The sequence below is a fragment of the Lithobates pipiens genome, unplaced genomic scaffold (genome assembly GCF_037356315.1).
Source record: "Lithobates pipiens isolate NorthernLeopardFrog02 unplaced genomic scaffold, aLitPip1_a1.2 Scaffold_22, whole genome shotgun sequence".
Taxonomy (NCBI): Eukaryota; Metazoa; Chordata; class Amphibia; order Anura; family Ranidae; genus Lithobates; species Lithobates pipiens.
The window spans coordinates 36,510,120-36,525,044 of NW_027507784.1; the positions used below are offsets into that span (position 1 = coordinate 36,510,120).

At 44.4% G+C, this 14,925-nt stretch overlaps 1 protein-coding gene across 1 annotated transcript in view; it reads right to left on the reverse strand.

The window, feature by feature from the left end:
• Window positions 1-6,690: 6,690 nt before the first annotated feature.
• Window positions 6,691-14,925, reverse strand: part of LOC143923558 (putative methyltransferase DDB_G0268948) — a 29,234-nt gene continuing 20,999 nt past the window's right edge. The window contains exon 7 of the mRNA XM_077447324.1: window positions 6,691-7,005. Coding sequence (XP_077303450.1) covers window positions 6,918-7,005 — 88 coding nt within the window. The 3' untranslated portion in view covers window positions 6,691-6,917. The remainder of the gene's footprint in view (window positions 7,006-14,925) is intronic.

Here is a 14,925-nt window from a genome sequence, read left to right on the forward strand (position 1 = left end):
CCCCGCCTACCTGTACACGCGCTCGAAATGGGCGGACTTTCCGAGCGGGAACAGTTTGCTCATTTCGAAAGTGGCCTACACACGGGCGGACTGTTCGCTCAAACACAGTTTCAGCGGACAGTTTTTCGGAATTTCCGAAAGACTTTGTCCGTCCAACTGTCCGCTGAAACTGTCCGCTGAAAGCCCACACACGGGCGGACTGTCCGCTGAAACACTGTTCAGCGGACAAGGTTGGGCGAACAGTCCGCCCGTGTGTACGCGGCCTAAATATTAATTGAGTCTGTCCAAAGTTAATTTTAAACACTTCAGGAAGACATTTGAATTCTGTCTACAAAATGGTATTTATAAGTCATTCAAATGATATATTATATTCCCGGTCATAAATACAGTTATGATTTCAGTGTCCCATGACCCAATGATTATTTTGTCATAAGGTAAAAAAATATAATATTTTGATGTAGAACAAATTAGAAGTAAGAATTGCTTTAAAGATACTAATCATTGTTACAAATGACATATCGCTCGTGACCATATCTGTATAATATCCACATAGAATGTGTCTTTACCTAGATAAATAAGTACTCATAGGATCTACAAAAGTGATACATTAATCCATATATCATCATTTTATGTGACATTGATTACTAAAATTATACTGTCTGTATTGTACATTGCACTGATTACCAGAATCCCTGAATATTATATAGTCATCAGCACCACTATACAAAAAGATACACATTATGAAAATAGGACATATTATTTAATAGATATTTAAGAACACGTGTTTCTGCCCTCAGATGTGTCTAGTAGTTGGAAGTGATATTGCCTAAATCCACAAAAGTTAATCAATAGATTTTTTCAACCAATGGAAAAGAAGTTATACCTTTTGGGCTGGGCTTATTATAATTTTTATGAGCCTATTGTCTAACTAATAGACATGTGCAGAGTAAAATATTTCGTTTCGGGAATTTCGTTTTCGTCCGAAAAATTAATTTATTTAGTTACTCCCGAAATTCGTTTTTATTTCTTTTGTTTTTCGTTCAAAAATTGCATTCGTCCGAAAATCCACATGAATTACGGTCGAATCCGTCTTTGAAGGCTTATGGTGTCTGTCGAATGTATAAAGAAGATTCGACGGAGCTAGTACCGTATATACTCGAGTATAGGCCGACCCGAATATAAGCCGAGGCCCCCAATTTACCCCCAAAAAAACTGGCAAACTTATTGACTCGTGTATAAGCCGAGGGTAAGACATGCCTGTCCATCCCTGTGTGTGTGTCCGTCCATCCCTGTGTGTCCGTCCATCCCTGTGTGTCCGTCCATCCCTGTGTGTCCGTCCATCCCTGTGTGTGTGTGTCTCCATCCATCCATCCATCCCTGTGTGTGTGTGTGTATCCGTGTGTGTGTGTGTGTGTGTGTGTGTGTGTGTGTGTGTGTGTGTGTGTGTGTGTGTGTGTGTCCAGCCTACCTGTGTCCTGAGCCTTTGTCCCGAGCCTCCGTCCCGTGCCGAGCCTCCTTGCCTCCGTGCCTCGCCGCCGTGCCTCGCCGCCGTGCCTCGCCGCCGTGCCTCGCCGCCGTGCCTTGCCTCCGGTCCCGTCCCGTCCCGTCCCGTGCCGTGCCGTCCTGTGCCTTGCCTCCGTCCCGTGCCCTCTTCGTTCGTCGGCGGCCATTGTAAAATTCAAAAGCTGCGCCGCCGCCTTCGCCTGTGATAGGCGGAACACTGAATTTCCCAGCAGCCTGTGTTCCGCCTATCACAGACGTCGTATCATCCTCGTCCGTAGTACGAGGATGATACGAAGTCCGTGATAGGCGGAACACAGGCTGCTGGGAAATTCAGTGTTCCGCCTATCACAGGCGAAGGGGGAGCCGGAGGCGCGGCTTTTGAATCAGAATGGCCGCTGTCTGTCTGCTCGACACGCTGATCGAGCGGGCAGACAGCGATGACTCGAGTATAAGCCGAGGGGGGCACTTTCAGCCTCAAAAAAGAGGCTGAAAATCTCGGCTTATACTCGAGTATATACGGTATATAGCATACTTGGTGTGAACTTTATAACCCTATTAAAGTCTATGGGACTCCAACGTTCAAAATCTAAAGTACTCATTTTAAAGGCTAATTTGCAAGTTACTGTCCTAAAAAGTGTTTGGGGGACCCGGGTCCTGCCCCAGGGGACATGTATCAATGCAAAAAAAAGTTTTAAAAACGCCAGTTTTTTCGGGAGCAGTGATTTTAATAATAATTAAAGTGAAACAATAAAAGTGTAATATTCCTTTAAATTTCGTACCTGGGGGGTGTCTATAGTATGCCTGTGAAGGGGCGCATGTTTCTGGTGCTTAGAACTGTCCCTGCACAAAGTGTCATTTATGCAGGAAAAAAAGTCCTTTAAAATCACTCGCAGCTATTATGAATTGTTGGCTCCGTAATACAGAGAACACTCATTGAAAGTCATTGATAAAATTTTTTTTTTTAAAAAGCGTGGGGGTCCCCCAAATTCAATTACCAGGCCCTTCAGGTCTGGTATGGATATTAAGGGGAACCCCGCGTCCAATTTAAAAAAAAATTGATGTGGGGGTCCCCCTAAAAATCCATACCAGACCCTTTATCCGAGCACGCAACCTGGAAGGCCACAGGAAAAGGGGGGGGACGATGAGAGCGGCCCCCCTCCCTGCTGAACCGTACCAGGCCACATGCCCTCAACATTGGGAGGATGCTTTGGGGGTCTGTGACTCCTCAAAGCACCTTGTCCCCATGTTGATGTGGAGAAGGGCCTCATCCCCACAACCGTGGCCGGTGGTTGTGGGGGTCTGCGGGCGGGGGGCTTATCAGAATCTGGCCACGGTTGTGGGGATGAGGCTCTTCTCCACATCAACATGGGGACAAGGTGCTTTGAGGGGTCACAGACCCCCAAAGCATCCTCCCAATGTTGAGGGCATGTGGCCTGGTACGGTTCAGGAGGGAGGGGGGCCGCTCTCTCGTCCCCCCCCTCTTTTCCTGCGGCCTGCCAGGTTGTGTGCTCGGATAAAGGGTCTGGTGTGGATTTTTAGGGGGACCCCCACGTCAATTTTTTTTTCAATTTGACACCGGGTTCCCCTTAATATCCATACCAGACCTGAAGGGCCTGGTAATTGAATTTGGGGGACTTCCACGCTTTTTTTTTTTTACATTTTATTTTTTTTTTTTTTTTTATCAATGACTTTCAATGAGTGTTCTCTGTATTACGGAGCCGACAATTCATAATAGCTGCGAGTGATTTTAAAGGACTTTTTTTCCTGCATAAATGACACTTTGTGCAGGGACAGTTCTAAGCATGGGAAACATGCGCCCCTTCACAGGCATACTATAGACAGGATAGGAAAGTAACTTGCAGAATCTTTTCTCTCTGTCAAATCTTTTTTTCTCTGTCGAATATTTTCTCTATATAATCTCGGACTAATAGATGTAAGGTTAGGCACATTCGACCACAGGTTCTATAGACACAGATTGTTATTGTCAGAGTCACGTCGAATCTCCTATTCTATATCGAACTGTTGTAACAACTAAAACGAAAATAAAGCATTTATTTATGTTGGATTTTTAGTTTTTCGGATTCTGTGCTTTCGTTATCGTTTGTCAAAACGAAAACAAAAAAAGCTGAAATTCGGACAAAAATGCATTCGGACGAAAACGAATGCACATGTCTACTAACTAAGGCCCCTTTCACACGGGACGGATCAGTAATGATCCGCCCCGTGATGATCCGCTCGCTCAGCGGGGATCGCTCCGTTGTCCCCGCTGAGCCGGCGGCGGACAGGGCGGTCTCCGCACACTGTGCAGGGACCGCCCTGTCAGCTCTCCGCTCTCCTCTATGGGGATCGGATGCGCACGGACCATCTGCCCGTATTCATCCGATCCGCTCTGCAGACGGATAGAAAAATAGGATTTTCCTCCGTCTGCAGAATCGGACAGTAGCGGAGGCGGACGATATCGGGTGTCTGCGGATGTTCATCCGCAGACACCCGCTGTCCCATAGGGATGAATGTATGCCCGTATTTCATCCGCAAACGGATGGATGAAATACGGACATATCGTCTGCATGTGTGAAAGGGGCCTTACATGGTATTTAGGATCAGGATAGATGCCATGAAAGGACACTCAATCAGACACGCAGAAACACACTCTCCATTCATTAACTCATATCTCTACATTCATGAAGATTCCATGCTTTAAAACTCTGAGGTCGCAAAAAGTTACTCCTCTTTAAGCAGTAGCCATCTTGAAAGCCACGGCGTCCATTCTAAAAACTGGTAATCAGAAGTTCAAATCAGTCGCCATCTTTGGAAGAGAAATCATGTCATATTGATTTTACGTGATATTCATTTGTGTTCTCTTAAATGTTGATTTATTGAGTATTATATAGTTGGATAATTATTCTCTCGAATCAGTAATCGCCTTGTAGATTTTTCTCTAAGCTTCAATTTGTCGATTTTTAATTTGATAGTTTCCATGCTCTTGACATAATAACATGAAATAAAATTGGACGTTTGTTAACTACTTAATAGTAAAGGTCTTGCGAGCTACCAAATCAAAGTTCCCCTATCTTATAATAGTATAATGACAGCGGATAGCACTATTCATGTCCTATACTAATGTGTGAGAATCACAGATAAATAAATCATGTGCTGCACTATCCCCTTACTAATCTGCTGAACCTGCAGCAAAAACCTAAAAAACAAAAAAAAAAAAAACAAATTATCTAAAGTGATGTGCCTATACAATAAAATCCAAGAATATAATAATAATATATAAGTGACTAAAGGCGTCATTCAGCTTGGATCATATAACCTGAATATACACACCTTTCATAAAATATAAATATTAATACTAAAGTGATCCATAAAGTGCTAAAGTGCATATAAGACTGCGATACTCTGACCCTCCAGGATCAGTTTTTTGTCCTTAATACAGCAATAATAAACATGACTTGATAGGTGACTGTGAAAATAGTAATCTGCAGCAGTGATTACACTCGGGTGTTCCCCACCCCAAGGTAATGGCTGCTCACCTCAGAGTGTGGGACCTCGCAATTAAGTTTGGTCAATGTTTAAGTGTAAATCAGTGGTTTATGTGGCTGGAGCTGTGTGCAGGCAGCCTACGTTACTCTATGGCAGGGATCCTCAAACTACGGCCCTCCAGCTGTTGCAAAACTACACATCCCATGAGGCATTGTGCAGCTCTGACATTCACAGACATGACTAGGCATGATGGGAATTGTAGTTCCTGAACAACTGGAGGGCCATAGTTTGAAGACCCTTGCTCTATGGTGACACAGCAGCTGTACGAACACAGCCACAGGTCCTAATTCAACAGGTGTGTGGGTACTGGTGTATGCCCCTAAACACACACAGTGTGCATTCAGGGCCACTCATCCACACTTATCAAATTAGGACCTGAGGTTGTGTTCATACAGCCACTGCATCCCCATAGGGTAACAGGCGGCTCAGACCGAATGTACAATACACTCATTCACACACAGTACCTGTGTGAATCCTTAGGGCTCACTCACACATGACATTGAGGGACGGTGAAACCCCATGGATGAGCTGCACTTTTACTGCCCACAAACCGCTACCCCCTTTGGCAACACAGGCAGTGGCTAGGGGTGCACACATGCCACTCCCACAATGCTATGCTTTGCAGCCATGGTAAAAATTATACCCCTGTCAAACAACACCCATTCAAGTGGATAGTGTTGTTCTGCAAGCACCCCACAACCGTATGCAAAGCTCATGGTTGCAGCATGCTAGTGTGGGGTTAAAGCAGGCAGTGAGGAGGCCATATGCCTCCTCACTGCCTGCCAAATGCTCTCTGAAGATCCAAATGCTAACTGCTCTCTAGAGAACAAAGCACATATGAAAAAGACCTTTTTTTTAATATTTTTTAGAATTACATCTTTTTTTTTTTTTGCCCCGTTTGGGGGACTTTGGTCAAATAGCAGGGATCTAAGCAGACAGATTTCTAAGTTCCTTTCTCTATAACCTCAGCTGCACTGGACTTAGGAAAGGAAGGAGCCGGTAAATATGACAATATGTCCCCCCCCCCGCTCTACATCCTGAAACTGATCCCCCTGTGTTTCCTTCAGCAGAGCTAGTGGGTGAGTAAAGGTTGGGAAGCCTGCAGTGCTGCAGGTAAATGGCACACCGAGGGGGCTGGACAGTAGGTGGAAGGGGGCACACAGGAAGGCAGAACAGCAGGGACAGCAGGGTGGAGTGATCAGAGTGGAGGTGCAGATACTTAAACTGATCCTTTGGCAGTACAGCCGTAGGGAGGGAGAAGAAGCTGGCAGCACTGAAGGAGGAGCCACAAGAGGATCAGTGCCAGCAAAACGGCAGCACAGCCATCCCTCCTTGGCAGTTGCCCAGGCCACCTTTTTGAACTGATGGGGCCTGGGCCCTATAAAGATCCTGGAGGAAGCTTTGAGGAAGACACTGAGGTCTCAGCTATAAATACATAAATTAACAGCGATAGCAAAATACCGAGGTCCCAGCTATGTTGAATTAGGACCTGTGGCTGTGTTTGTACAGCTGATACGTCCCCATAGAGTACCACCTGTCCTTTCAGCCAATTGTTTTGAGTACTGGTGTATGGGACTGAGCTATTAGGAGGGATTTATACACAGTGATAGGTGGAGATAAATGATCACAAAAGATACAAAGTTATATATTAAGAGATTTTTTTCTTTATTTGGCCTTTTTGCTACATTGTCACAGTTGATATTTTGTCTTATTGTTCATGGTTTGCTTTTATACAGAGAGGATTGCTCTTGAGTTTTCTGTATGCACATCTGACATACTAAAACTTTTGACATGGTCAAATACTGATCAACAGGGTCTCCAGCCATGTCTTGCAGGGTTCAGTGTCGGTTTTCCAAATCAATCCTTCACTACGGTTTGGAAGCCAACAGCAGGAGGTTTTGTAGCCAAACTTCAACCTCAGTTTCAGTGGAGGACGTCCCCATGATCCGAAGGAACCTGAAAGAGGATTCATGTACAATATAGTCTGAGAACATTCCCAAAACATTGAATAGTTCAAAAACTTCACTGAAAACATTTTTTTAGGTGGCTTTCAGTGGGGTTAAAGGCCTAGTCAAACCTTTTGGACCATAGTTATATTACATTCATATTTAGGGTGTAACACATAAGTGTGCGCAGCATATTTCATTAAGGTGTGCACCCAGAAGCTTCAATACACATGTGTGTGTATATATATATATATATATGTATGTGTGTGTATATATATATATATATATATATATATATATATAGCTAGATATGTACACACACACATACATAGCTCAGCATAAAGGAGTACACACCTTTTGAAAAATAGGATTTTAATATTTAATAACCACTTCAGCCCCGGACCAATTGTCAACCTAAGGACCAGAGGTCTTTTTACAATTTCGCACTGCACTGCTTTAACTGGTAATTGCGCGGTCATGCAATGTTGTACCCAAACAAAATTTGTGTCCTTTTCTTCCCACAAATAGAGATTTCTTTTGATGGTATTTGATTGCCTCTGCGATTTTTATTTTTAGCAATATAAATGGAAAAAGACCGAAAATTTCGAGAAAAAAATATATTTTCTACTTTTTGTTATAAGAAAAATCGAATAAACTCAATTTTAGTCATACATTTAGGGCAAAATTTATTCAGCCACATGTCTTTAGTAAAAAAAATGTCAATAAGCGTATATATATTGGTTTGCACAAAAGTTATAGCGTCTACAAACTAGAGTATATTTTCTGGAATTTACACAGCTTTTAATTTACGACTGCCTATCTCATTTCTTGAGGTGCTAAAATGGCAGGGCAGTACAAATCCCCCCCAAATGACCCCATTTTGGAAAGTAGACACCCCAAGGAAATTGCTGAGGGGCATGTTGAGCCCATTGAATTTTTTTTTTTTATGTCCCAAGTGATTGAATAATGACACAAAAAAAAAAGTTTACAAAAAGTTGTCACTAAATGATATATTGCTCACACATGCCATAGTTCATGGGTCTTCAAACTATGGCCCTCCAGTTGTTGAGGAACTACAATTCCCATCATGCCTAGTCATGTTTGTGAATGTCAGAGTTTTACAATGCCTCATGGGATGTGTAGTTTTGCAACAGCTGGAGGGCCGTAGTTTGAGGATCCCTGCAATAGTTATATGTGGAATTGCACCCCAAAATATATTCTGCCGCTTCTCCTGAGTACGAGGATACCACATATGTGGGTCTTTTTGGGAGTCTAGCCGCGTACGGCACCCCGAAAACCAATCACTGCCTTCAGGATTTCTAAGGGTGCAAATTTTTGATTTCACTCCTCACTACCTATCACAGTTTCGAAGGCCATAAAATGCCAAAATAGCATAAACCCCCCCCAAATGACCCCATTTTGGAAAGTAGACACCCCAAGCTATTTACTGAGAGGCATGTTGAGTCCATTAAATATTTTATATTTTGCCACAAGTTGCAGGAATATTGCAATTTTTTTTTTTTTTGCACAAAGTTGTCACTAAATGATATATTGCTCACACATGCTATAGGCATAAGTGAAATTACACCCCACAATATATTCTGCTGCTTCTCCCGAGTACGGGAACACCACACTTGGGGGACTTTTTGGGAGCCTAGCCACGTACGGGACCCCGAAAACCAAGCACCGTCTTCAGGATTTAAATATAAAACGCTACCAAAAAAAAACTGTTAGCGATCGCAGGGATCAGGCCTGACTCTGCGAACGCTGCAGTTATGTGTTTAGTGTTTTGTAAGTGACAGTGATCGATCGATACTGCACTTGGGCGGAGGGGCAAAACGCAGGTGCCAGCAGGTATCTGGGCTGATCCCGCTAACAATGCATTTTTTTGGAACCTTAAACTGCTGGGGACGTTAGTATAGATCTGATCAGATCAGATATGGATCTGTTCAGATACTATACCACTACGGGAGGTGTATGCTTTGCGTGTGGGTGTTAGCGGTACTGGCACTGAAAAAGTCCCATACATGTGGTATCGTAATACTCAGGAGGAGTAGCAGAATGTATTTTGGGGTGTCATTTGTGGTATACATATGCCACATGAGAGAAATAGCCTATTACAATGACAATTTTGTGGGAAAAAATAAAAAATCTTAATTTTGCAAAGAATTGTGGGAAAAAATGACAACATCAAAAAGCTCACCATGCCTCATACTAAATACCTTGGAATGTCTACTTTCCAAAAAGATGTCATTTGGGGGGTATTTGTACTTTCCTGGCTTCTTCGGGTCGCAAGAAATGAGATCGGCCACCAGTACATCAGATGTGATCAATTTTGTATGATTCGCACCACAGCTTGTAGACTCTCTAACTTTCACAAAGACCAAATAATATCCACTAATTTAAGTTATTTTTACCAAAGATATGTAGCAGTATAAATTGTGGCCAAAATTCATGAAAAAAATTAATAATTTGCTAAATTTTATAACAGAAACAAAGAAAATGTGTTTTTCGGTCTTTTTTCATTTATAGCGCAAAAAATAAAATACCCAGAGGTGATCAAATACCACCAAAAGAAAGCTCTATATGTATGGGAAAAAAAAGGAAAAAAAATTAATTTGGGTACAGTGTTACATGACTGAGTAATTGCCATTCAAAGTGTGAGAGCACCGAAAGCTGAAAATTGGTCTGGTCAGGAGGGGGGTTTAAGTGCCCAGTAGGCAAGTGGTTAATTTGGATTTTGTTGTCTAAAATATAGCTCCTAAGACTTTCATTGGGGTGTATTAATTTTTGCAAAATGGTCTTCAATCAATTTGTTAGGGAAAATACTTTTTTTGTGTGTGCAAATCAACAAATCTTGGTTTCAATCAATGGCTAACATTTGTGGGAGTATTTTGTTGTATAGTGTTCCATAGAAAATTTTGATTCTAAAAGAAAAGGTTTTCTGACAAATCTGTTGGGAGTGTCTGTTAGGCCACAATAAATTTGGTGGTAAATTAATTAAATGTATTACAGTAAAATGTCATTAAACAAGGCATAAATCAATGAACAGATGATTACCTGCACTATCAAGCTTTTAAAATTCTATAAGAAAAGTTAAATTGCTCTATACCTGGTGCAATTAGAGTCTCTGTAATGGCATCAACTATCTCAGAAGAATAATAGGATCCATTTACACACACTTTGGTTATAACCTCAACAGCAGGTGTTAATATGTGATCCTAATGTATGGGGTATCCTTAATAGTTAATGTTAGATATCTTTCGGTGGGGCTCTTCTTTGGGTGGTGCACTTTTCCTTTAGGAATTTTAGTAAAGTACTGTATGTAGATGAGCAGTTGTGTAAAATTTGTCTCTATGGTGTTGACTATGTGTGTGGCAAGAGGTTGAGATGTGTAGTGCATCTCAAGACTCCTGGTAAGCAACTAATCCGGTCCTAATGGCTTGGCGAACAGCAGGCACTGGAATTCTTAGGTCCCAGACAGTAGGCCCACATGGCAACAGGTCCCTTTGGGTTCAAGTGCGGCTGAATAACACTAAGTGACTTGGTCCCATGGTCCCTGCTCCTGTTATGGCGCAGATACCCAGTGTTGGGTCTGCACTGCTCCAGGTCCTCACACACACATATAAAGGGTCCACAGCAGCTGAGACTCTGCTGTATATGGATGTAAACAGCCCAGGTAGCAGGTCATTACTCACTGGCGCCACCTTAGGCTCCATTCACACTTTACAATTTGGAATCCCGGACAGAATTGCCACGCATTGCAATCACAGTACAATGTGCGCCGTGCGCTTGGTTGTCACTATCGCACGGCAAATTGGTCCTTTAAGAAACTAGTGAACCTTGTCCCCTGAAAAGGAGCAGGAGCTTCTTTTCAGCCAACAAATACACATAGGGCAGCCAATTCAAGTGAATGTGACACATAGAATTGCATCAAAATTGTGTAACGGGAACTCTCATTCCCACTATGTGATAATGTGTTTAGGGAAAGGATTAGGGAAAATGTCGTCTGGAGGGGCAGGAGTGCAATGAAAATTAATGGGGCTACAGAATGTAATGGTCATAAGAAGGAAGGAAGATAGAAATTTTTGCAGGGATTCCATGAGATATTAGTGGCAGTCCAAGGCCCCCTTGGACTGCCACTAATATCTCATGGAATCCCTGCAAAAATTTCTATCTTCCTTCCTTCTTATGACCATTACATTCTGTAGCCCCATTAATTTTCATTGCACTCCTGCCCCTCCAGACGACATTTTCCCTAATCCTTTGTGGTACATGATCGAGGAGGGAAGGGGAGAGAGGAGCGCTGTGCTCTGGGAAGAGGGGACAGACATGCATGCTGCCCTCTGTGTCCTTAATATGATCGGAGCAGGAGAGAGCAGGCACCAGAGCTCAGCCTGCTCTCCAACAACACAGCCATGGGAATGAGGGGTGGGTAGACACACAACTTGCCCCATCACTATCAAAAACAGCTGCCTTGTAAAGCAGCGGCTCCAGCGACAGGGGGTGGAAGGAATCTGCAAAATTGATGCAGCGAATGGCACCTGGTTCGCCTACACTAATCCTCACAGGGCGTTTAAGGTGTGCCCAGGCACATCCGGCACACCCTGTGCGCAAGCCTATGGTGTTAGATGAATCATTGATTCACACTTCATCCCTAAAACCCACATCACCATCTTCTTTTGAAGTCCTGTTGTTTTTTTTTTATAATTCAGGGGACTGTGTGTGGCTGTCAGGGCCGCTGATAAGACCATACAGCTGTCCCTCTTGAACAAGGCCCCATTAGTTTAAAGGGGGTCCGGGGACCTGCAGAGCAGGAGAACAGGCTGTACTGCCCTATCACTGACACTGATCCTCTTGAGGCTCCCCCGGCAGTGCTCTCAGCTTCTCCTCTCCCTCCGGCTGCACTGCAGGGGAATCGATTCTAGTAATTGTGCCCCCCCTCCAGTGCTCTGATCACCCCGACACTTTGGTGTGATCGTGTGTACGCACCACAGCTTGAGCGGAATTCCGTCTGAATTCCGTCTGAGAAACCTTCAGAGTCTATTCCAACGGAAAAAACGCTTGTGTGTACACAGCATAAAGCTCAACACACAAGGGTGTGTATATATTTATACAAAGCACATACACTCACCGGCCATTTTATTAGGTCCACCTTGCTAGTAATGGGTTGGACCCCCTTCTGCTTTCATTCTTCATGGCATAGATCCAACAAGATGTTGCAAAAAATTCCTCAGAGACTTTGCTCCATAGTGACATGATAACATAACACAGTTTCTGCAGATTTGTCGGCTGCACATCCATGATGCCAATCTCCACCACATCCCAAAGGTGCTCTATTGGATGAAATATGGTGAGTGTGGAGGCCATTGGAGGACAGGGACCTCATTGTCCAGTGGTGAGATGATTGGATCTTTGTGACATGGGGCATCATCCTGCTGGAAGGAGCCATCAGAAGATGGGGACACTGTAATCATAAAGGGATGGACATGGTCAGCAACAATACTCAGGTAGGTTGTGGTGTTTAACCGATGCTCAATTGGTACTAAGGGGCCCAAAATGTGACAATAAAATATCCCCCCCACACTATTACACCCCCACCACCAGCCTGAACCAGTGGTGCAAGGCAGGGTGGATCCATGCTTTCATGTTGTTTATGACCATCTGAATGTCAGAGCTGAAATCGAGACTCATCAGACCAGGCAACGTTTTTCCAATCTTCTACTGTCCAATTTCGGTGAGCCTGTGTGAATTGTAGCCTCGGTTTCCTGTTCTTAGCTGACAGGAGTGGCACCCAGTGTGATTTTCTGCTGCTGTAGCCCATCAGCTTCAAGGTTCGATGTGTTGTGAGTTCAGATATGGTATTCTGCATACCTTGGGTGTAACGAGTGGGGTCTGAGTTACTGTTGCCTTTCTATCATCTGGAACCAGTCTGCCCATTCTCCTCTGACACCAGAAAGGCATTTTCCTCCACACAACTGCCGCTCACTGGATATTTTCTCTTTTTCGGACCATTCTCTGTAAACTTGAGAGATGATTGTGTGTGAAAATCCCAATAGATCAGCAGTTTTTGAAATATTCAGACCAGCCTGTCTGTCACCAACAACCATACCACGTTCAAAGTTACTTAAATCCTCTTTCTTCCCCTATTCTGATGCTCGGTTTGAACTTCAGCAAGTCGTCTTCACCACGTCTAGATGCCTAAATGCATTGAGTTGCTGCTATATGATTGGGTGATCAGCAATTTGTATTACCAAGCAATTGAACAGGTGTACCTAGTAAAGTGGCCGGTGAGTGTATATGACCCATTCAAGTGAATGGTGGTACTCCGCAAACAATCGTGTGCAGTGTGGAGTTCAAGGGGTTAAAGTGGGTGGTGGGAAATAATGCCTTCTCACTGCAGCTCAAATGCTCTCTGAAGAGGGATCTAAACGAGAATCGCTCTTCAGAGGTCAAAGCACATATGAGTGAGTCCCTACATATTTCAGCATGTCCATGGTGAAGGGCAGTTCAAGCAGAATGTCATGCCTTTTACAATGCTAGACCACTGCTAAATAACAGGTCACAAAGTTGTCTAACACACAAATGGTTAATAACTTTCTGCCCACCTCTGTAGATTTACAAGATGCCCTTGGGTGGGTAAAACAGAGAAGAAGCTGTCCATTACACAACCCCCCACAGCTCTGGGCCCCTTTACATTACACAACACCCCGCACCTCTGGACCCCTTTACATTACACAACCCCCCACAGATCTGGACCCCTGCATGTTACACAGACCCCCCCTAACCTTTTTTGGACCCCCTGCTGGTTACACAGATGCCCCCTCCTTCAGTACAGACCCTCCATTTATTGAAGACCCCCCCATCAGTGCAAACCCCCCATTCAGTACAGACCCCCCTACAGTGCAGACCCCACATTCAGTACAGACTCCCCAGTGCAGACCCCCCCCCCATTCAGTACAGCCCCCCCCTCGGTATCTCAGATCAGCATGGGCCATGCACAGCAGGTCCCCTCCCACTGTGTACACATAAACAGAGAGGAGGGGGGCAGCTTCACTCTGCTCGGCTGTGTGAGACAGCTGGGACTGCTCAGAGCCGCTCAGACAGCCTGTGGCTGCAAGAGAAGGGGATCTTTGGGCAGTAATGTTGCCCTGGCCCCTGCCAAAGGGTGTCACCTGAGTGCGGCCCGCAACCCCCCCCCCTTTCAACACCACTGCAGCTCACCTCTCCGTGTTCTAACCTGCCCTGTCACTGCGCCACTGCCTAAACCTTACTGTCACCACTCCAGTAGCGGAGGAGAAGTGCCAGCCTGACAACCGCCCAGTGTGTGCCACCCGAGGCAGTCCTCCCCCTCACTTATGCCACTGTCCGCGTGCCGAAACGACAGAGGAAGCATCGGATAATGCACCCATTGCACCGGTTATCTGATGAAACAAAGATAAACTTATTTGGTTCAGAAGGTGTCAAGTGTGTGTGGCGGCAACCAGGTGAGGAGTACAAAGACAAGTGTGTCTTGTCTACAGTCAAGCATGGTGGTGGGGGTGTCATGGTCTGGGGCTGCATGAATGCTGCCGGCACTGGGGAGCTACAGTTCATTGAGGGAACCATGAATGCCAACATGTACTGTGACATACTGAAGCTGAGCATGATCCCCTCCCTTCAGAGACTGGGCCACAGGGCAGTATTCCAATATGTCATCATGGAGGAGGGGAAGAGGACTCCAGTGACAACCTGTGAAGCTCTGATGAACTCCATGCCCAAGAGGGTTAAGGCAGTGCTGGAAAATAATGGTGGCCACACAAAATATGGACTCGTTGGGCCCAATTTGGACATTTTCACTTAGGGGTGTACTCACTTTTGTTGCCAGCGGTTTAGACATTAATGGCTGTGTGTTGAGTTATTTTGAGGGGACAGCAAATTTACACTGTTA